At 40.6% G+C, this 23246-nt stretch overlaps 2 protein-coding genes across 2 annotated transcripts in view; both read right to left on the reverse strand.

The window, feature by feature from the left end:
* Positions 1-870: 870 nt before the first annotated feature.
* Positions 871-4216, reverse strand: LOC141807866 (G-protein coupled receptor 4-like). Its single transcript, XM_074694080.1, has 3 exons — positions 4055-4216; positions 1610-1797; positions 871-1390 (listed from the first exon to the last, which is right to left on the reverse strand). The coding sequence occupies exons 1-3, from the start codon at positions 4214-4216 to the stop codon at positions 871-873; spliced, it is 870 nt and encodes a 289-aa protein (XP_074550181.1).
* Positions 4217-13530: 9314 nt separating this feature from the next.
* stk17a (serine/threonine kinase 17a) overlaps positions 13531-23246 on the reverse strand; it is a 45461-nt gene continuing 35745 nt past the window's right edge. Inside the window, exons 3-7 of the mRNA XM_074694013.1 lie at positions 18399-18546; positions 18080-18206; positions 17951-17999; positions 15462-15641; positions 13531-15343 (exon numbers count right to left, since the gene is read on the reverse strand). Coding sequence (XP_074550114.1) covers positions 14974-15343; positions 15462-15641; positions 17951-17999; positions 18080-18206; positions 18399-18546 — 874 coding nt within the window. The 3' untranslated portion in view covers positions 13531-14973. The remainder of the gene's footprint in view (positions 15344-15461; positions 15642-17950; positions 18000-18079; positions 18207-18398; positions 18547-23246) is intronic.

Here is a 23246-nt window from a genome sequence, read left to right on the forward strand (position 1 = left end):
GTGGAAAATGATGGGCCAACTCATCTTGAATGCAAGAGAATTCACTGGAACTGCAAAAGTTGCAAAAGCAGAAATACAAGTTACGAGTGTTCCCAGCCTGCGATCCCCCCCCTTAGTCACAGATGGTATCTGCTTGAAATTTGCTGAGATGACAGAGTGCTATACAAAACTTCTCAGGGATTTTGTTTCAGAAAGGGTTTTCAGATGACTACCCCTCAAAGTTGGTGAACCCCAAAGAAGCCCTCTCAGCTACCCCTATTAGAATGAATGGGACAGGACCCTCCAGCTCCACACATGCTTTGGCATTGGGGTGTCTACGCAGAAAAGTAAAAGCGGTACAGCTTTAAAAATGACATGGAACTTTCCTACAAAGCATCATATTTTTAGAGAGATTTGGTAAAAATTGTCCCCTCAAGAAGTTGCTTCTAAAACTTCTGTCAATTTCACTTTTCACTCTGCAGCAGTTGGTGATGATGTCACACACTGGTGAGGAGTTCATTGCAGCTGGTCATGTGACTCACTGAAGGAGGGTAAAACAAAAGCAGACTTTTTACATTTTTTATTTTGGTAAATAGGTCACTTATAAGGCTTCTTATTCCAAAGTTTCCTCAAACTCCAAGTCAAGTCAACTCCAAGTCAACAAGAACTTCAACTTACAGATACAATGATTTATGATATGGCTTCACTTTATGTTACAACTTATATTTCATACATTTTGTCAAGTACACAATGAGCACAGAAGAAATATAAATACATGACATAAATGACAAAACTAGCATATCTACCACTATATAAAGCACTTCAGTTATAACTGAACTGAACTACAGTTTAGGCTGTTTTTCTTTCATCTGCCTCCATGAAACTTTCCGTCTAAATGTCATCTACATTCACTGCTGGTACATCGTTATCACTGATCTCCATTTTACAACAGCACACAGCAGCTACAAACTTGCTGACAATGTATTTTCTGATGAAAACGTACAGAGCCAGGTCTGCAAGAGGACTCACCCTAACAAGTATAACCACCAGGTTGTAAAAAACACCTGACCTAGCCTCCTGTAGCAGCAAAAGAATGATGCTCGGCAGGAACAGCAGCGTGTAAATAAGCAGCACCAGAACCAGAATTCCAACAATTCGTCGTTTTTCCTCTGGGGAGACTGAGACAGAGGCAGAGAGAGCTCGAAGGGTCCCAACCAGGAAGAAGATAAACAGTGGGAAGGGAATGATGAAGAAAAAGGAGATGATCATCCTTCGTACTGAACCACTAACCAAGGAAAGCACACCAAAGAAAAAGACAGGGGGTACCACCCAGACCACAACACAGACCACCACAGAGATCTTGATGGTTCTTCTGAATCTGTACCACAGCGGGTGGGCGATGACCAAGTATCTGAAAAATAAGAAGAACAAACTGTGAAATGCTGGACGATACAGACACTGGAGCAGGAAACACTAAGACTTTAGGGCGCTGTCACACTGGCAAACCATACCATGCTTTACCATGCTTCAACCCTTAAGTCCAGTTCATTTGGTCAGTGCTACCACAGGCATGTTTGAGTACAGCATAGTCTGGATGGCCAGTGTGACCTGGCCTTAGACAGATAGTTACCTTTCCAGAGAGACACACACCATGAAGCCAACACTGGTAACGAGGAGACATTTGTAGATAAAATACACAATTAAAAAAAAAACAGTGTCCGTAGGCGTTGACTCAAAAACAATCATACAGCAGAGCTGCAGGAGGTCTGTGATGAGAAGGTTGATGATGTAGATTGGAGCAACGTGATCCTTTCGTATCTGCAGGAAAAATTGGAAAATTAGTTGTTAACATGTATTTCAGTTTCAGACATGTATGAGTTTTTCATGAAACTCTTGATTTTTCTCTTCAAGTCACGTTTGTGACACACTGGCATGTTTTACAATAAACATCAAGACTAACAGCAGCTTTAAATCTGTATATCATTCACAAATAAGGGAGCTGTTCTGGTCCTAACATAGAAAGGAGCGCTGACATACGCTCGATTTGGTTTTGTCCTGTGGTTTTAATGTGGATAACGTGGAAATCAAAGACGCAGTGTTCTCTGATCATTGTCCGGTTCTGTTTGATTTTATGATGTATTACAAAAAGCCTTGTGCTTCTTCGTGCCTTTGGCACCATGTTGAAACCGGCCTCCACGGCCTTGTTTTCCTACTTGTTTACCGATAGGGTTGTGAATGCAAATCTTTGTTGTGAGACAGGCACAGAGGCATTGACCTCTTCTTTTTTATCTGTGTATCTTTATACGTTTTGCCTTTAGGACAGATTTTTAAAAAACATGGTGTGTCGTACCATTTTTATGCAGACGACTCACAAATATATGTCCCGCTGAAGAAAAACAGCCCCCTGGCACCCCTACTAAACTGCTTGCACGACGTCAAGGTTTGGTTGGCTCTGAATTTTTTAAAATTAAATGAATCTAAGACAGAAATTGTCATTTTTAAACCCAACTCTTCATTTGTTTTCGATTCTGATTTGTGTTCTCTTCAAGAGTTTCATAAATGTACAGCCACCAGCCTTGGCGTCATAGTCGATGGAGATTTTAAACTTGATAAGCAGATAAATGCCGTGGTTAAATCCAGTTTTTATCATCTTATCTTATCTTTTATCTTCGGCTTTTATCTCGTTTAAAACCAGTTTTGTCTTTTAATGATTTGGAGTGAGTGATTCATGCTTTTATCTCTACACGTCTTGACTACTGTAATGCATTGTACACGGGTATTAGCCAAGCGAACCTGGCACGCTTACAGTTAGTCCAAAATTCTGCTGCTCATCTTTTAACCGGCACACGGCGTAGAGAACACATCACACCGATTTTATCTTCACTGCACTGGCTCCCTGTTCATTTTAGAGTTGATTTTAAGATTTTATTGTTTGTTTTTAAGGCCCTGCATGGACTGGCACCCGCGTACATCTCAGACCTCATTGCACTTTACAACCCTGCACGCTCGCTGAGGTCTGAGAGCCAGATCCAGCTTGTCGTTCCTAAGAAAAAGGCTTAAAAGTCGGGGCGACTGGGAATTTTCTGTTGTCGGACCCAAAGTGTGGAATAATCTTCCACGACACATTAGAATGGCGCCCTCTGTTGATGCTTTTAAGTCTCATTTAAAAACACATTTTTATTCATTTGTGTTTAACCCAGCATGAAATTGTGTGGTCCTCTGACTGTTTTTATTTTTATTCATCTGTTTTAATTATGTTTTTAATTCATTTTTTAGTAATGATTTTTTTTTCTATATTAGTATTTATCATTCATTTCTTTTGTATTGCTGTTGGTTGTCTGTTTTTATTAGTGCTATTGCTCTGTGCAGCACTTTGGGGACCTTGTGTTGGTAAAATGTGCTGTACAAAAAATAATGGATTGGATGGGATATTACCTAAGACTTGGCTGCAGTGTCAATTAGTGACAGCTGTCTTTGAAAGCTGAACTTTTCTTTACGTTCAGAGGTTCTCCTGAAACAACTGAGTTTAAGGAGCTGAGTTTTTAGAAGTGATTCACATTTATTATCCTGAATAAAGCGGGTCAAGCAGCTTAAAGCTGATTTCATACTGACACTCTGTTTACAGCAAAGGGAGTCTCAGAGTGCTCAGGGTTAATGTTTGAGCACAATGAATGACTTGTGACTTGTGCTGACTTGTGAATGACAGTTTGACGTTTATGTCAACTATAAAGTAGCTATCAAGACATTACATATCAATTAAATAAAATAGTCAAAGGTAAGTTCAATGGAAAAATCAAAAATTCAAATGGAATTAATCAAGTCTAAAATGTAAAAGATTATCATCTTTTGAATGAATAAATTGAGTAAATAAACAAAATTGACTTGTTTTACTTTCTCCTTCCTTTTCTTATTTAGCAGTTTAAGCACAAGTCTTCTTTAAGTGCACAAGCTCAACTCAGGTTTGAGTAAACAATGAAGCAAGTCCCCAACCCAGATCCAGATCTTCTACAGACGGATTCACAGTTCAACAGAAACACGACATAAACAGTAAAGCAATAAGGTCAAACAAACTTACCAGAGAGTAAAGAGCATAGATGGTCAGGAGCGTCAAAGGAAAGCCAATAGAGATGATTACGCATGTTGAAACATGCTTTATAAATTCAATTTTCATGTAATGCTGATATCCAGTGATGTTTTTGTGATCACCTGTGGTGAAGGTGGTGTTATAATCTCCCATTCTTCAGAGTGTAACCTGAAGTCAAGAACAAGAGATTAAGAATAAGAAAGTCTTTTCTTTATTTGATATCTGCACTGGTTTTTATAGTCACACACCTGTCACTATAAGATACATGATAGAAGAAAAAAAATCACCACCATCATAAACAATATCTGCTTACTTTTTCACTCATTTGCATTTGTGGTTATATTAACTTCTTTAAATACTGAAGACTTTAGAAGTTTCCAGATCTTACCAGAATGAATTTCCTGTACCAGTGCCTGATGTTTCTCAGCTCCCCATCTATCTGCTGATAATGGTAACTGGTTATTAATACTTCACCTCTAAGGAAGCGTGAAACAGGTTGTTTTGATCATGTTTCTGCTGAGCGAGGCAGGAATTGCATCACAACTACAGATTATGTGAGATAAGGAAAGCATTAGCAAATACTTGAACTCTGTATACATGGAAGTCTGTTTCTGTGCTCCAGTCACTAAAAAGGAGTGAGCCTTCTCAGGTGAATGATCACAGGCCAATTTCTAAATTTTGTATACTGGCAAAGTGTTTAAAAGGCTAATCAGTGACCAACTGGAGGAGTTTGTAGATTTTGATAATATTTTATCTTTATTTAAGTCAGAAATCAGAAAGCAGCACAGCAGTCACAGCTGACCTAAAGAGTTTAAATGATTTGATTCAGGCTTTGGGCAGTATTTTGATAAATACTGGGTAGCACCTTTTATTCATTTAAATAAGGCATTTAACACTGTAGATCAGGGGTCTCAAACTCAATTTACCTGGGGGCTGCTGGAGGCAGAGTCGGGGTGAGGCTGGGCCGCATCAGGTTTTCCACAAAAAAAACCTCTTAAAAATTCTAATCTCTTCAAAAGGCTTTATTTTATATATTTTTAATACAAAATAAGATGAAAAAATCGAAAGAAAATAAAAAATTAATAAGAAAACCATTTGATCAATCAGTAATAAGTAAATAAAATAATAATAATAATAATAATAATAATTATTATTATTATTAGTAGTAGTAGTACCCTCTCCTTGCCTCCTCCTAGGTTGGCGTGCTGCTGTCTCCTTGGCGGTCTGTCTGGGCTCTGTGCTCTGTTGTGGCTGCAGGATGCCCGGGGATGAGGGCTGTCTCAGTGTGCGTCACATTTGTGGGCCACATTTGCATGATCACACCTTGTCATGATCACCTGACCCAAATCAAAACTAACCCCCAATATTCTGCACTCTCACCAAGGTGAGTATATGTGTAGGTGAGTACATGCGTCTGTGTATATTTTTATATACGTATACATATTTTTCTACAGCTGTCGTTGTTGTTCACTATTTCTCCAGTCTCTCCACAGGTGCTTCTTGTGATTATGATGTCAAAGACCTCAGGATACTGTCTCTTTTCAGCCTCAGCAGCTGGTTGTTTGTTTCTCCTGTCTGTAGTCATCTGTTCAGTTCTTATGGTTGCTCTCTACTGTTGTTTTGTTATTTCTCTCTCCCTGTCTGTCTAGTCTCTTCTCTTAACTCTTTCCCTTTGTCACTGTTTCTTTCCTGATATCACCTTGCTCTGGTCAAGCAATAATCTTCAAACTCGGCAATATACGGGATATATATATATATATATATACTAACTATATACTAATAAAGAGTATAATAAAAAAAAATAAAAAAAAAACTCAAGGGGAGACTTACATTAACGGCTGCCTTTGGAAAAGTAAATGTGTTCTGCACAATACGGCAGCCAGACCATAATTCTGTTGTCGTGGCGCTGAACAGGACAAGATTATAAAAAATAAAAAAAAAAAATGTGGCCCTGTGCGTCTTGAAGTCTGTAATTCTGTGATCGAATTCCTCCTGTAGCTTCAAAATGGCATCAACATACTTCTTATCACTGAATGGTGTGCCTGCATCCATGAGTGCCTTGCATGTTGGGAAATGGCAGAGGTTTTTCTGAGAGAGCTGGGCTTTCCATAACACAAGCTTTGTGGAGAATGCTCTAATGTTGTCATATGCAGCACTGACAAGTTGCCCCTGGCCTTGTAACTTCTTGTTCAGTACATTCAGCTCATGTTTGGTATCAACAGGAAAAGCCAAGTCCATGAGCCATTTGGGATCACTCAGCACAGGAACAGCCGCCCATCCTTCTCCATGACGGCTTTCACTTCTTCCCTCAGCTCAGAAAATCTCTTCAATACGTTTCCCCTGCTGAGCCAACGTACCTCGGTGAAGTAGAGCACATCCCCATATTCTGACTCCATTTCCTCTAAAAAAGCACAGAACCCCCGGTGCTTTAAGCCCCTGGATTTGGTTGATGCATTTCATGCATTTCCAGTTTTTTTTTTTTTTTAACAAGCGCCACCAGTCCGTTTTTCCTCCCTGTCATTGATGGTACTCCATCAGTAGTTATTCCAACAAACCTCTTCCATGGCAAACCGGCGTTCTCAATGGCATCACACAGCTGGTGACATATCTCCTGAGCAGTGGTCTGGCCATGCATTGGAAGTACTGTGAGCAACTCCTCCATCACTTCAAAATTGTCATCAACACCACGGACATAGATCGCGAGCTGGACAGTGTCGGTGATGTCTGTGGTCTCATCAAGAGCGACTGAAACATTTGGCTTTCTCACACAGATGATCAAAAATGTCACTTGACAGGTCAGAAATGCGATCTGCCACGGTGTTGGCAGAAAGGCTGATGTTGCTAAACTGACCTTTCTTTTCTGGACAGACTTTACTTGCAGCCTGTAATATGCACTTTTTGACAAATTCACCCTCCGTGAATGGCTTTCCTGCCTTAGCAATCATCTCACTAACCACATAGCTTGCTTGCTGCATTATTCTCTTTGGTTGCTTTCTTGAAGAAACCTTGTTGCCTCAGTAGACATGTTTTAAGATTGGTATTTTGCATGCTCCTCAGCATGTCTAGTTGTGTAATGACGTTTCAAATTGTATTTGTTGTGCCCTGCAACTTTCTCTGTGCATATAAGACAAGTCAGGGTCCCCCTGTGCTCAACAAAGAAATATTGCATTTCCCACTTTTGCTGAAATTGTCTGTGCTCATCACCAACCTTCCTCTTCACTGCAGGCTTTGAAAAAGATATGTTTCAGGACCAGGTTTCTGCTGCCATGTTTCTTTACCTGTCTGTCAGGCCTTTTCTAAAAGCTCACAGGTGCACTCACTGGCTGTCTCTAACTTACAAGGCTCCTCTTGGCTGTGTTCCTCTATTCTTATGTACGCTCCTCCAGAGATCCAAAAGCCTTTGTGCCATGTGCTCCCAAGAAAACATTCAACTACTTGTCCCTCATGTCAGGACTGAAATGGGGAAAAAGCGTTAAGCTTTGCTGCACCCTTTTGCATGGAATGCTGTATGGACTGCTCTTACCCTGTCCAAACATCTTTCTCAGAGCCTTCTGTTCCATCCTAAAGGTCTGACGTGAAACTATGGACCAGCGCCTGCCTATCCAAACTTATGTTTTGACTCACTTCCAGCACCCAGGCTGTAATTTATTATTTATTTTTATTTATTTTTAAAGTATTGTTTTAATCGTTCTTTTAATGACTGCATTGCACTTCTTCATTTACTATGACGTGTGCTGCTGACCTCTTGGCCAGATCACCCTTGTAACAGAGATCTAGATTTTAATAGGTTTTAACAAATAAAAGACGATGCACGTTTCATGTAGTATTAGGTTATAACTAAGTTGAGGTATGTCCTGGTTTATTATCTCTCCCCCTGTTTTGTTATCCTCCATGAACCTCAGCATGTTGTTATCATTGCTCTCCATTTGGCAGCAACATGCAGCCAGAAATTTGCTGGTGGTTGACTTCTAATGCAAATATACAGAGCTAGATCTGCAAGAGGACTCGGCTCAACAAACATAAACCACAGAGCAACATGATTGTCATCTTTAATAACTGCTGAGTTATCCTTTAGGTCATGCCGTCACAATCACAGGAAGACCACGAACCTTTGAGACGGTTTCCCCATCACTGACAGCCTCGCCGAGGAGGGTAAGGTCAAACTGAGCAGTGCCTCAGGAACCATGGCCTCTGGGGCATGCAGGTAGTGCGTTTGGCTAACACCCGCCATGGCACTTATGGATTTAAAATCCTTTTTGGAAGAGATAAATAATGTACTTTATTTTATGATTCTAGAATAATCAGTTTTAACATTTTTACTGGTTGAGAGATGAATGTACATTTGTTTGTGTGTTCAGTGATGCAAGTTTAAGTTCTGCTGTAGAAGTTAAAGTGGCTTGTGCTAAAGTCTAGATGCAGTTCCCCTTTGTACGTTAGCATCAAGCTAGGTTTTCACATTGGCCCTGTATTTTACCTTATACACACATGGAGTGAGAGGATTTAACTTACCTTAACATATATTTAACCTGAAGCAGGACAGAGTCATAACTTTAAACATGAAAGAAAGGCTTCTAGCTCAGGCTTGCACGTGTTTGCAAATTATCTTCAAAGTTGCAAGCTACAGGAAGGTAGTCTTCGTGCTACAAACGCATTTTCCCTTAAATGAGCTGTCCTCAGCACTTAGAAACATGCCCTGGCCTCATGAAGAGCCAGCTCTTGCTTAAGTGAAAAGTCCTCAAATTGCAAAACCAATAAAATATGGTCCAGAAAGATTTAACAACTTCACCCAGGAGAGGTGTCGCATCATCAAAATCATTTTACACATGATCTCACATTTCTTAGATCTTTTAAAAGCCTTGACCACAATAATCAGATTAATCTCATAAATTAATTACTTCATTCTCATAAATTTATGAGATTATTCTCTAAAATTAGTTTTTTTTTTTTCTCATATCGGTCGAGGTGTTGATTTGCAAAAAGTAATGAGCCACTGATTAACCGATTGGGGAAAGCCAAATCTGTGATTACCTTTTCAGCTCTTCCCGAGTTCTTAACAAACTCCTGTTTCTTTGCTTTCTTTTCAGGGTCCTTAAAGACCCCTTAAGGACCCTTAAAAGTTAGCACACAACATCAACTTTACAACATTGTAAATATAATTATACTTATTATATGTATGCTGATGTGCCAGAAGATTAGACTTTTTCTTCCTTGTGAAACCTATACTTAAGTATAACTTAGAAGATGTTAGCTACAGAGTTACATTTATGACTTTAGATTTTATTAATCTCGTAAATTATTATTTTTATTATAATATTCTTTTTAACATGGCTGTAATCTTCTGTCCTGTATATGAGTGCTGCTACACGATTGCTAAGAATTTGTGTCTTGACATGCTGTTGAGCATGCTGTTTCTTGAAAGTAGATATGTATCTGTAAAGGTGATTCACAGCTTCCTGTACAAGTTTTATGTAACTACGTTTCAGTGGAATCCAGGCTTTAGCAAAAAAAACCCCACCATTCTTGCTTCAGAGTAGAAGAAAACCCTGTGTGTGTGAGAGATCATTTATAGTGTACTGAGGAAATCAGTCATCCAGAGGTCAGAAGGCCACACTCACAGAAAATTTTAACCTAACTTTTGCAAAACAAATTCCCATTCAGTTTATTTAAGATAATTTTTACTCAAACCTTCTTAATAAACATTACATGATGAATATCTATAAAGCCTAAAAATTTAAAACGCACAAGGTTTATGTATTCAAAACAAATATAGTGTAATTACTCTAAATGACAAACAATTGGATTATTTACTTATTTAAAATACATAAAAAATACTTGTTTGAATTGCATAATAACAAGTTATCTATTTAAAATGAAGAGTTTATATTTGTCTCATTACATTTTGATGAAGCTTGTATGATTCAGGAAATGTACTCAAAATGCATGGGGGGGCATAGTTTGAGATTTGGAAAAAAAACGCCTCAGCATATCAGCACATGATAACAGAAAACTCATAGACTTGCACAAATGTCACTGCACAGACACTGAGGGGCGCACACGCAGCCTCATTTGGGCACGTGCACATCAACCCTCAGCTGACTGCACTGTAACAAGCCAAAGAGGGTGTTGGGTTGGAGGGTGTGTGTGTGCTGTGTGTCTTCATGTGTGAGTATGTGTAAGCCCACTGACTTCATTTCAATAACTGTCTCTGCTGTCTGATGATGACAAGGGCAGGTGTTTGCACCATTCAGGAGAGTTCAGCGTTATCAGCCCACCAAGGCCGAGGGGAAGGAGCCCAAAGAGAGATAAATTGTTTAGGTCAGGCAGACTCTGTGATTTTCCGTGTAAGTTACTGATTAGGTTCATCTTGTCTTCTTAGAACATAAGTGTTTTAGTGCTCTTTTTAAAGACAAAAAGGTATGATTACCTTGACATGTTTTGACGTAACTCTGCCGTCTTCTTTAGAAGCTGTCAACCTGACAGCTGTGGCGTGTCTTTTTATCAGCTGTTTCCGGAAGAAGCTGGCGGGACAGATTGATCACGTGGTCTGTCCCGCCAGCTACGCCCCCCGTTGCCTGACGGCCTCTGGAGAAGTGAATCCCAGGTGTGTGAGAGCTGGAAGGCTCCTTCATCCCTGTTGATGGTGTCCGTGCCCCGTTTTCTGATCTCTATTGATTCTTTTATCCATCTTTTGTATTCGTTGCTTTCTGATCCGATTATTGTAGATTTGTCCCAGTCCATTATGTGGTTTTCACGTTTGCAGTGGTCTGATTTTGCTGATATTAAGTTTTCCTGATTTGCCTTTTCCTTTTCTGCCCGGGTGAGACGTGTCGCTGTTTGTTTTTCCTACTCCTTCTGATGTTCTTTTCCTCTGGTGCTGAATGTTCTCCCCGTCTCCACAATGCATGATTTATTGCGTGTTTTGCATGGTATGTTGTATATGACATTGCATTTATTGTCCGGGTGTATTCTGTCCTTGGGGTGTACGAGTAGCTGTATGAGTTTTGTGTGAGGTTTGATGATTGTTCCCAATGTTATGTTTCTTTGGGGTGGTATTTTGATATTTGACTTCTGTGTGAATTAGATAAACAGGTTGATGTAAAGAAACTCCTTTAATTGCTAACTGATAAAGTTTCTTAAACTCTGGCCAGGACAGAGAACTTGGAAATGACTTCAAATGGTGGGATAGCCCTCCCTTTAGCAGGGGGGGGAAACAAAGGCAGATTTTCAGACTGCAGGAATAACATTAGTTTCCTAAGAAAGATGAAAATGTGCGCTAAGGACAGGGTAATAAAATCTGTTGCTGCTTTTAAAAAATAACTTGTGTTTAAAACTGGTTAGCTGTATTAAGCACGAAGGCCCAGTTTCCCATTCAAGGATTAAGCCCTAGTTCTAGACTTAATCACATTTTAATCTGGGATTTATTTAAAAAGCTTTCTTAGATATGGATTATAATGGTCTCAGATTTGTCCTGAAGACTTAAATTAAACCCGACCAGAGGTAGGTTTAACCTCAGATTACCTTGACTTCATCAATCATGACCTGAGCAGCCCCGTTACAACAGAGCCCAAATCCCCTACAGAGGGCTAGTGGAACATCCTTTTAAAAAATGGAGGAATTGTTTCTGTTTCGTAGCAACAGCTGTGCTTCATAAGAACCTCAGACACCATGGCTGCATAGACCCACCAAGTGAATACTACAATCAGGGACCCCTACCCATACGTTTCCATGGCTGAGGGCAGAGGTGGTCAGTGACAAAACTGGACACACCTACAGAAAGGATCAAAGGAGCAGTATGTATGTCTTTCATAGAGTCTCTCAGGTCATCACCCCTGGGTTAACTGGGGTCCACCCCTGTCTGAAACGCTCCCTAATTACTGTTGTTTTCTTAAGCTGTATGTTAATGTTTTTCCTCAGGACCTGTGTACTGTGACTGTGTTTTGTAAGAAGAATTTCCCCTTGGGGATAATAAAGTTGGCCTTACCTTTACAAGTCAGTATAGGAACATCCATCTGTGTGTGTGTGTGTGTGTGTGTGTTCCTCATATAAAGAAACAAACATTTCATTGTGCGTCATTATTGGCACAATCAGGCCACCGTAGCTAATAACATTAAATCTTACCTGAAGTTGTTGGTGGGTTCTGTTGGTAACGTTTTCATTTGAGTAACATTTATTGATAATCTTATCTTAAAAACTCAATTGTTCTGTATTATCTGTCTAGGTCATTGCGTTCTCAACATGCAGGTCTGCTCATTGTACCTAGGGTCTCTAAAAGTAGTATGGGAGGTCGAGCCTTTTGTTATCAAGCTCCTCTTCTTTGGAATCACCTACTTGATGAGGTCCGGGGAACAGACACGGTCTCAACCTTTAAGAGTAGACTTAAAACTTTCCTTTTTGAGAAAGCTTACAGTTAGAGCTGGATCAGGTCTGAACCAGCTCTTGGTCATGCTGCTTAGGTTTAGACTGCTGGGGGGAACTGACACACAGGGCTCCTGTTTCCTTCTCTATCTGTCAGTCTAACTTCTAGTCTTAGTGTCCTATCGTCACTGACCATACATCTCTCTGGGAGGCTCTGAGTTTGTCTCAAAGGTTCCTGCGGACTTCTGTTGACTTCGGACTATGTCTGTGTCTGCGTGTGTCTCTCTCTCCCTTTCTGTGTGTGTGTGTGTATATGTGTGTGCATGTGTATCCCTCTCTCTCTCTGTCACCCCCCCCCCCTTTTCTCTATACTTCTCTCTCCCACTCTCTTTCCTCTATCTGTCTCTCTAACCCCAACACAGTCTCCTCAGATGTCTGTCTAACATGAGTCTGGTTCTGTCCGAGGTTTCTGCCTGTTAAAGGGAAGTTGTTCCTTTCCATTGTAACTTGCTAAATGCTGCAAAGTCCTGTACTCATGGTGGATTAAGATAAGATAAGACTCCTTATCTTGTCTTGATGTTGGGTTTCTGCTAATAAAATGTTATTAACATTTACGGGTCTAGACCTGTAAATGTTTTTGTAAAGTGTCTTGAGATAACGTTTGTTATAATTTGGCGCTATACAAATAAAGATTGATTGATTTATAATTGTAATCTGTGCATTTTGTTTTTTGAATTCTTCAGTTGAATCATGGTGCTTATTCTGAATCATTGGGTACTCAAAATAATTTCCTTTATAAACATCTTCTCACTTTCACTAAAGTTTCTGGAAACCCACATGTGATCTGGCTGATCCCTGATCACCTTTGTCAGACTCTGTAGTCTAATCTGAGGTTAAACACAACTATTGAATTAGTGTGGAGTAGGTTAAACCGGATTATTTTAGTCCTGGTTATATCTAAGCCCTGGATGTGAAACTGGCCATTAGAGTTTACCCAGATCTGCAGTGTCCTCAGTTTGGCTGCGTTTCCATCATCATCATCATGTTGATTTCACACATTTCTCTGCAACCAGAACTCAAACTGTTTTGAAATATTTATTTACAGAAGGAGACAGCATGTACAAATCAGTTCCCATAGTAACAGAGCTTATTTCTTCATAAACAAAATGTACAGAACAAGCCCACTGGAAGAAAAGAGAGGAGGAAGAAGAAGAAGTGCTCTGTTGTTTTATTGCTTCAGGGAGAGATGAACCACAAGAAGGTCACTCACTAATATTAGAGGAAGATTTAAAATGGCTCTTTACACAACACTGGGACTATTGTTTCCCAAAACATCTATAATGTTAATTATTTACACAGAATTACAAAACTCCAAAATATTGCTTTGATAAATCTGCAATATGACACAGAAATATCCAGGAAAAAAAGAGCAAGAGCTAAAATCTTCAAATATTTTCTCCAAGCATGGCACCAAATACAAAGTAAGACAGAAAAACAGCAGGTTGGGCTTTCAGGAGCTGGTTCTGTTCAGAGGGGGACCAGGAAACAGACAAATGGACAGATTTGGCGTCTGAATTCAAACGTCAGGGGAGGAAAGTCAGAGACAGAAGTTCAAACGTTTCAAAGTAAGTGCAAAAAAAAAAAACAAAGAGTCCAAACTGCAAATCAACTCAGATCACTGTGAGTGCTATTTACACAAAGTTTTACATCCCAAAGGAAGATGATCAGCTGGCACAGAGAGACAAAGACCTGATCTGACACTTTGTCACCTTCACCTGACTCCTCCACGCCAGTCAGTGGTGTTCCTGTTCATACTCCTGTGATCAAATCAGAACGGATTAAAAATGATCTGACTCATTAGAATCAGGACTAAAAGGGGAGTGAGGTGTTTTTTTAAAGGTACAGTGTGTAGAAATGGAAACATTAGAGATATCTATTGGTCAGGTTGGTTCTCAAAGACATAACGCTCCTGTAATCATTGAGTTTCACCGATTTAAAATCTCTTTTTCATACAATAACAACCTCTCTTCCCATACCGGTTCATTCCCACTCGCCAAAGACTAAAATCCATGGTTACCACAGAGCAAAAGCTCACTTTAACTTTTTATATCCAGGTGACACTTTTAACGACACTGTACCTTTAAGAACAACAGTTAGTATTTGAATAGTTTAGTTTTGGTTAACACTGCACAAAGTTTAAATTTCACCTGAAACAGCAGCTCTCTATAAAAAACACTCTTCAGTTTGTGAACGTGAGCGCAGACCGTGGAAACACCTTGAGTCAGTGTGTGTCATGTCAGCAGCTGTGGGGGACATAAACATGCACAGGCGGAAGAAAAGAAGGAGGAGACAAAGCTGCTGTCTGTCTGAGGAGACCAGGAGGGTGAGATGTGAGTGTGTGCCCGGTAATGCACTTTATTTGAAAGCTTAAATACATCAGATGTGGTGCAGAGCTGTGTCTGATCACACACACACACACACACACACACACACAGAGCAGAGGGGAGCTTTAATCACAGGGTCTGGGTGTGACACCGGTCTTGAGGCGGCTCAGGTCAGAAGATGAACTCTCCTGGGACCTCCTGCAGGGCGCTGAAAGGCTCCTCGAACTTGAAGCGCTTGGAGATGACCTTTTGCTTGGCAGCGAGCGCCTCCTTCTCAGAGGAGGAGGTGGACTGGCGGCACTGACCCACGGTGTACGCCGCGACGACTATCAGCTCCTCCGTCACTGAGCCTTCCTCTTCCTCCTCCTCCTCATCAGCGGTGTTGGAGCTGGGGGGTTCAGGGCTGCTGGTGGAGCTACTGGTGGAGCTGGACGCCTCCTGGTCCTCCACGGGGAGGATCTCCTCCATCCTCTTGGTAATCTGGCACTCTGAAGACTGGAGCCAGGGGTGTTTGAGGCACTGCTCTGCTGTGGCCCGGTCCCTGAACACAGACACAAACATGAAACAGCTCACACACTCTTCCTTTAGACACTCGGGGACTAACAGAGCTTTTTACAGTGTGATGGTGAGGATGTGTCTGATGAGCGGCGCTGACTTACTGGGGCTGTTTGCGGAGCAGCATCTGGATGAAGGGCAGGGCGGCCTGGTCCAGCTGCTGCAGCTCCTCCTCGGTGTAGCTCACATTGAGCTGGGAGATGTTGAGGAACGTTTCCTGCTTGTCTTCACCCAGGAACGGAGAGATTCCTGTCAGCATCACGTAGGCCAGCACGCCGATACTCCTGTTAATGTGACAAGAGGGAGAAGTTTCTACAACAGCTGTATGGACACAGCAGGAAAACAGCTTCACTCTTCAGGATCAAACATAATGTTATGGTCTGTGCTCCATCCTGCTCCATCAGCACGTGAGAGTTTGACTTTGCCCTTAACGCCATCGTAAATGATTTCATTTCCAGCAGCTAGTGATGATCTTTGAGTTTCCTAAGTTATAGTGATTCAAAGTTGTTGTGAGGCTAACAGCGCTAATACTTGACTGCTGGTACTGAAGTTGGTTTCTGCTTTAACCCCCTATCTCTGAAATCTGCTTTTAAAAATGCTGCCAAATTAGAGAAACACAGCCACTTCACTGACTCTAAGCATATCCTTTCAAAGGTGGTCACTGTCTGAGAAAAGAAAGTCTGTGATTTTTTTTGTGTCTCTGGTTTTACAGTTTACAATCCAGACTCTTTCCTAACCTCACCACTAGGGGGCTCCAAAAACCCCCCTTATTCCCTCCCTCCTTGGGTCAGACGTGGTTGTGCAGCAGTCACTCTGATGCCTGACTGGATTAAGATCTGGAAGATGTGGAGACCAGGTGAAGGTCTTGCAGTAGTTGTAGACTTCCTCAGCACCCTGCGGTCCAGTTATGATGTTTACACTTCCAGCCTCTGACTGAGTTTTGGAGATGCTCTGACCCAGTTTTCTCACCATCCTAGTTAAGCCCCTGACAAAGTTGCTCACATCTTCTAGCTGGCCTGTTTTCCTGCTTCTAACACACAATGTTCACTTCCTGCCAACAAACAGCACCATCATAAGGAGACCTTAGCGGTGATTTACTTCACTTATCAGAAGGTGTAATGTTTCAGCTAGGGCTGGGAGATATATCCATGTTTTCATTATGTAATTATTAGTGCTGTCAGGCGATTAAAAAAAATTAATCTAATTAATTACAGGATTTGTTGTTAATTAATCTCATTTTAATCTCATATCTGCTTAAGGTCCCAAAATAAAGAATTTGATTTCCAGGACATTAAAATTACATTAAAAGACATTTGAAAATAAGATGGGAATATATACAACACATTTTTAGGTACCCTGAGGCATAAGGAACAAATGAAAAAAGTGTTATGGTTCTATCTTTACAAAATCTACACAGTCCTGCACCTTAGATAAGCTGATTTGATTTTTAGGACGGTTTTTGCTTCTGTCACATTTTTACTCGATGTGGACTCAATTTTCACTGCAATATGAACTTCTATACTTCTATGAGGTCAGAAGAACCAGAGCTAAAGGCTAAAAACTGTGAGGAACTATGTACAAAACACTTTATTCAGGTCTTAGATCAAAGAAAAGTGAAGTATTCTCAGTTTAACAAGCTCTGAACACACAAACTGTTGCTCATTGGTGCAGAGCAGCCCCAAGCTAACACATGACACCAGGAAGATGGAAGCAAATTTTCAAAGAATTCTTTAGATATGAATACAGGACAAATATCAATCATTCAGGGCTTGTTTGATGTAGTAAAGAGTGTAAAATTACCTGTTTTTTACAGAATTGAGCAAACGGTTGATTTTCTATAGATTTTCAAAAAGGACGTGTGAATAAACGAGCTGTGGAGGCAGTCTCACAAAAATCACTCACCTTTACCACCGGCGTCGAATATATTTCCACCTTATTTTAATTTTTTTTTTTAATCTAAAAGTCAGAAAAATTCAATTTTCATTTCTCTTTTTTTCTAATGAATTACAGCTTTTAAATTTTGTTACACTACATAAAGACATAATTGAGTTGCATCATAGCCAAGGATCTATAGAGGTGGTGCAGTGAGATTACAGTGAGTAAAAATATGACAGAAGCAAAAAACACTCAAAATGTGCTTGGAATCCAGAGGGTTCATTTCACATCTTCTCCTCATATTCATGCTGATCTTTCATCCAAAGAGCGCACCGCTCTCTCAGTAGAAAAAATTGTGGATATACAAATCTTCTCTTTTTCGTGTATTCATTTGATTAGTCATGCACCACAATTTTTTAATGTCCTAGCATTCAAATTCTTTATTTTGGGATCTTAAGCAGATATGAGATTAAAATGCAATTAATTAGATTAATTAATTAAAAATCCTGTAATTAATTAGATTAACTTTTTTAATCGCCTGACAGCACTAGCCTAAGTATATAGAGGTATGGATAAAATGCCACATTGTCCAACCCTAGTTTGAGCTGATTGGTGTGTGTCAGGTGAATCTGTTGAATGTGTTGAATGAAAGAAAGAGAAGTGACTCCCTTTAACCATGAATGTCAGACGTCTATGAGAACAGAGACAGATTTCTTACCACATGTCTGTTGCTGTGCTGATAGGCTCGTAGTTTAGAATCTCTGGAGCTGAAAACAAAAACAAAAACATTATAACTGAGTGGAATACCTCACCAAGGCAGGAACTGTGCAGTAAAGACCAAACTCACCGACATACTCAGGAGTCCCCATAATCTCCCTGAGCTCCTGGTGGCTGCAGACCATCCTGGACAGACCAAAGTCCACGATCTTGATGTCCCCCAGAGGAGAGCTGCTGGTCAGCAGGATGTTCTGAGGCTGACGAGACGCCACAGAGCAAAGGTTTCAGTGTTAGGGAGTATGATCTGTTTGATTCTCTAACATGGTTACTGTAACAGGAGAGGAGTCTGTATACATCTATTCTCAGCAGCAGGTTTGTTGTGAATTAAATTAAATGTGGTGAATAAAAGTCTGTTTTGAGGAGTTCTGTGTGTGTGTGTGTCAGCAGACCTTCAGGTCCAGGTGGACGACGTTGTTCTGGTGCAGGAAAGAGACGCCCTCCAGAATCTGCCTCATCAGCCTCTTCACGTCGTCCTCACTGAAGGCCTCGTCCTCGCGATCCGCCACACACTGGTTGAAGATCTCTCCTCCAGCAGCACTGAACACACACACGTCAAACTTACATTAGATCACTGAAGAAACATTTTACACACTTTGATGTAAACACATTCATCATTTATAACTTGTGTGAGGTCAGAGGGGGCAGCAGGTAACCAACCCACACACACAAACATGTCTATTTATAGGTGAAGTGTGTGCTCGGTGTGTTTGGAAGCAGGAAACAGAAGCAGCCACAGGAGAGTAAGAGCAGAGTCTGTGATCCAAGTTTCATCCACAAGCTCACCAAATGATTGAGACTGTCCTACGTCAGGCTTTTTATGGAGGATCCCAGGATACCGCCCAGAAATAAATCACTACCAGCCTCTGTGTGTGTGTGTGTGTGTGTGTGTGTGTCTCTGTGTGTGTCTGTGTGTGCTGCAGGCAGAGGCAGAAATAGCAGAGTGAACTTCAAACTAATTATGAGCTTGACTTGAATGAGGCTGTTGGTTGTGTGTGCTGATAGATCTCTGTCTCCTCTGAAGGCGTGGAGCTGTGATTATTAAACTAACAGGAAATAAAGTCTCAACACTTCAAGAGAAAACACTTCAGCTACTCCTTCTCTGCTGAGTGCCTTTCATTTCCTCTGACCCCAGACCAGCTCTGATGGATAAACTCAATTAAACAGGGAGGATGATGGGAAAGGGAGAGCAGTCAGGAATAGACAAGGCGTCTCCTCAGGGTGCTGATGAATTAGGCTCTCTCTCAGAGGAAGCTGAGGAAGCAGGAGGGGCACAGCGGGTGTTTTCACTGCTCAAGGTGAGAAGAAAAGGCCTTTAATGGTGCAAAGGTCAGATCTGATGGGAGAGTGTAACAGGCTCTGTGTCAGTTTATCTGACCGTCTCCTTGAACTTATTCCAGCTTTAATATATTTTTATTTTCTTTTATATGAACTTTACACTCAGGATATCCAAAACTCACTGTGTCCACTTAAAGTTTTTGTAGTAGCAGCACTTCAATACTGCTGAGTGGTTGGAAGCGGTCTGCTTCAGTATCTCACAGATGTATTCAGAGAGGACAGGACAGACGCATGTGGGACAGAGGGGGCGGGTTTTACTTGATTCCTGGCTAACGCCTTGTGAGGAGTGCAACCCGAACGCCAAACACACTGTTTTCTTAATTTACACAGGCGTGAGAAATTGTCCTGTAGCATTTAAGAGTGTATTCACACCTGGATTGTTTGGGGCTAGACCTGTCACGATAATCAATAAATCAATGAACCAAACGATAAATAAAAACGTCCTCGGTAAGTTTGCCAGCCTCGATAAACTGACACGTGCATGCTTGTTTGTTTTCCTCCTCTCTTTCAACCAAAGAGACTGAATGAGAAGATGGTTCACTACGTCTATCTTTCCTAACATCGGGGTACATAGGTTCTATAGCGGATTTAGCGGATTTATAGCAGAGTGAGCATCTGTCAAAAATGCGATCTTTGGGTTGAAGACGGGGCTGCTCACGCGTACACACGGAGAGAGCTGAAGCGAGCGTCCTGAGGGGTAAGGAGGAAACACACGCTAATATGAGTGATGGCACCAAAGATACGGTTCTTAAGCGGCCTGCCACAGTCCCAGTGTGGGAATATTTTGTTTTTTATCAGAATGAACAAAGTGTGAGCTCATGAACACCAACAAGCTGATATGTCGCATTTGTTTGAAAATAGTGGCGACGAAGAAGAAACAGAGGGAGGTGCAGCGGAGCCTTGTTCTTTGACAATCCGCTCTTACTGAGGCTTTTGATCTGCAAAGTAAATAGAAATAAAAGTGCCAAATGGTGGGCGCTCAAAGACAGCTACATTGCCAAAGAAATGCAGCCCTTCAATACGGTTGAAAGCCAGAAATGTTCAAAATGTTTGACAGACGGTACGGATTGACTGGGAAAAAGTACACGTTACCAACAATTCAGGAACTGTATAAACTCCCTTTTATTTAGCCTATAGTTTTTATTGTTTTTTTTTATTTTTTTGAGTTTCGTTTTTCTTTAGAGACAGGGTCTATGTTTTATTGTTTTTGATTAGTATCAATTACTTTAATTGACATGTATTTTTTTCTAAAAGAGAGTCCATTTCATTTTCAATGTTTTTTTTTTCTTTCTTGTTTGTTAAATTTATTATATTTTTTGTTTGATTTATTTTCTTTAAAAGATCCTGACCTTTTAATTACAGTTAAATACTCTTGAGAAATTAAAGTTTCTTGCTTTTGATATGGTGTACTCACTGTATTATCCCATTGATCATAACTACATCAATGAAAAAATGGAAAAAAAATCAAAATAATATTGACAATAATATCGTTTATCAGCAATAATATTTTGGAAAATGATCGTCTAGCAAAATTTGTTATCGTGACAGGCCTAGGCACAACTGACTTATAACTGTGGCTCACACTGTTGTGATGGGGGCAGTAATGAGCCCGGTTGACAACTGTACAGTCAAAACACTAGAAGAAGAAGCAGTAGAAGAATCAACCATCACAGCAGAAGAAAGAAAGACCGAAGAACTGAATAAAATGAGTTGTGGGCTTATGTGGATCAGTAAAGAGATAAAGTGCCTTACTGAAGTGCCTTAATGCAGTCAGGACTCTTAAAAACTACATATAGCACACACTGGTACATGAGCCATAAACGCTTTAACTCTAATTAGCCACACACGTTGTTAATGCTCCATAAAGATAAGGAAACTCCCCACCTTTCAGGTATGATTTCTGAACAATGAGCGAAAAAATCAACTGCATGTGGCATTTGTTTATAACTTAGGACCACAACAGACTTTTGCCCTGTGAACACAAACAAACCAAGTGACAACTGCTACAACTGTATCGTTTTTGACCTTGAATCAGAACAAAGTAAACGAGCCACAGGTGTGAACACAACCTATGACAAGTCTAGACCTTGAAATTGAATCCTCATAAGACGCATGTTCCTCTGCCATCGTGACTGATAAAGCTGTCATATGAAACCAAGCAAGGCTAGCCTGGTTTACACTTCTGCGTCAGACCAACACCACTGCCTACGCCGTAGATCTACATAGTAGTTACTCCTATAAACTGTAAAGAAATTACAGTTTATTAGACACTGCGTTTAAAAAGTAACTTCACTAGGAGTTACTTTACTTTCTAGGTTTCTGCCATTAGGAGTGGGACAGGCTCACACTTTAGTGGTTTGAGATTCCACAGAGACAAACCAGAGACTGACAGCGACCTGCTGCAGGACGCTCTGCAGTGAGAAAACCAAAAGGTCTGATGGAGAAAATATTCAGACAACAGCATCAACAAGGTTTTTCTGTTCTCCAGGGAGAACTGAAGGTGGGGAGGAAGCTAATCCTTTAGGTCTGGGGTGGGGGCTCAGATGAGTCTGCTAGAAGCTTTGGAGTAACTTGGGACTTATACCAGTGCCAACTAAGGTCCAGGAACAGGTTTCCCCTATGACTGAAGGGAGAGATGAACAGAGTATATGCCTTAGATACTGCAGTTCTCTAGGAAAACAAACACCAAACAAAGTGTTAAGTTATTGTTCCTTAAACACTGAATCAAACCTGTGAGCAGAATAAAAATGTCTGGTTGTTCTGTGGTTGGTTATCACAATCAATTCTCCACCATAGACTCAGGTCCTACTGAACGCTGACAGGTGTTCTGGAGTAAAGTGTGACCGTGCTAACAGGAGACCTTCAGCTGAAAGTGTCAGTGATTATGGGCAGTCACCGCTAGGGATGGGTACTGAATTAGGTACTTTTAAAGGTACCGACCGAATTCTGTCAAAAGTACCAGGTACCAATTCACGTAAAAGCAAAAGGTACCATGTTTAGGTACCTAAATGCATCTTTGTGACTGTGAGGGAGTGGAAGAGTAGGCAATTTTCCATGCTGGACATGAACACAGCATTGCAAGGTTATGTATTGAAGAATATAAATGTTATATTGAAAAAATGTAATATTTCATTAAACAAATTAATATTTTTACCACATAAACACAAAAAAGTACCAAAAAGTGGTACCGTTGAGTACCGGTACCAATTGCCAGGTATCGGGCATTGTTATAGTATCGTTTCAAATGTGACAGGTACCCATCCCTAGTCACCACTTCACAGGGTCACACTTTACACTGAAACACCGGGGGTCGTCTGTGCCTGTGAGCTATGGCATGTGGTTTGTCTGCTAGTAATAAATATTAAGTGCAGAAATTCAGAAGCTAGTTCTCGCTCTGTGTAGTTAACAGTGTTAATGAACAGTAAAGGGGGCTGTGACAGAAACAAAAAAGGTCTCTGGATTTTTCAAACAGCCTGCCTGGACTAAAACATAAAATCAGCTATGGTCTGTCTGTCATACTAACCATGCATCCATCATTCTATCCACGACAGTTAAATTCAAAATGTAAACTTTATAAATTGCTCCACACATACCTAAAGCTCACTCTCTAATGTTTCCTCATCTTTGAGGAATGGTCAAAAAGTTCTTTCAGAAGCATCCCGTCAGACTGCACATCCTCAGAGCAGTAAGATCAACACTTTAAACATATCACTCCAGTTTATTGTGAATATCTCTGAAAACTCTTTTTACAGGACAGACTTTTACTCACTCTGTTTGCAGAAGAAAAAGAAAAAAAAAATGGATATTTAATTGAAGCCGTGGCAGTGACTCTCCTCTAATAGACTTTTAACAGGAGATAAAAAAGCATAATTACTCAATGAAGGATATTCATCTGTCTCACT

This window comes from Halichoeres trimaculatus, unplaced genomic scaffold, assembly GCF_033239565.1.
Source record: "Halichoeres trimaculatus isolate MK-OKI-2021-1 unplaced genomic scaffold, fHalTri1.1 fHalTri1_scaffold_18, whole genome shotgun sequence".
NCBI lineage: Eukaryota > Metazoa > Chordata > Actinopteri > Labriformes > Labridae > Halichoeres > Halichoeres trimaculatus.

Bases quoted from the DNA above. Each gene is read 5' to 3' on its own strand.
- LOC141807866 (XM_074694080.1), bottom strand. From the start codon at position 4,216: ATGGGAGATTATAACACCACCTTCACCACAGGTGATCACAAAAACATC. The intron at 1,798-4,054 runs GTAAGTTTGTTT...TTTTTCCTGCAG, and splicing joins TCTATGCTCTTTACTCTCTG to ATACGAAAGGATCACGTTGC. The intron at 1,391-1,609 runs GTAACTATCTGT...CTTATTTTTCAG, and splicing joins GTGTGTGTCTCTCTGGAAAG to ATACTTGGTCATCGCCCACC.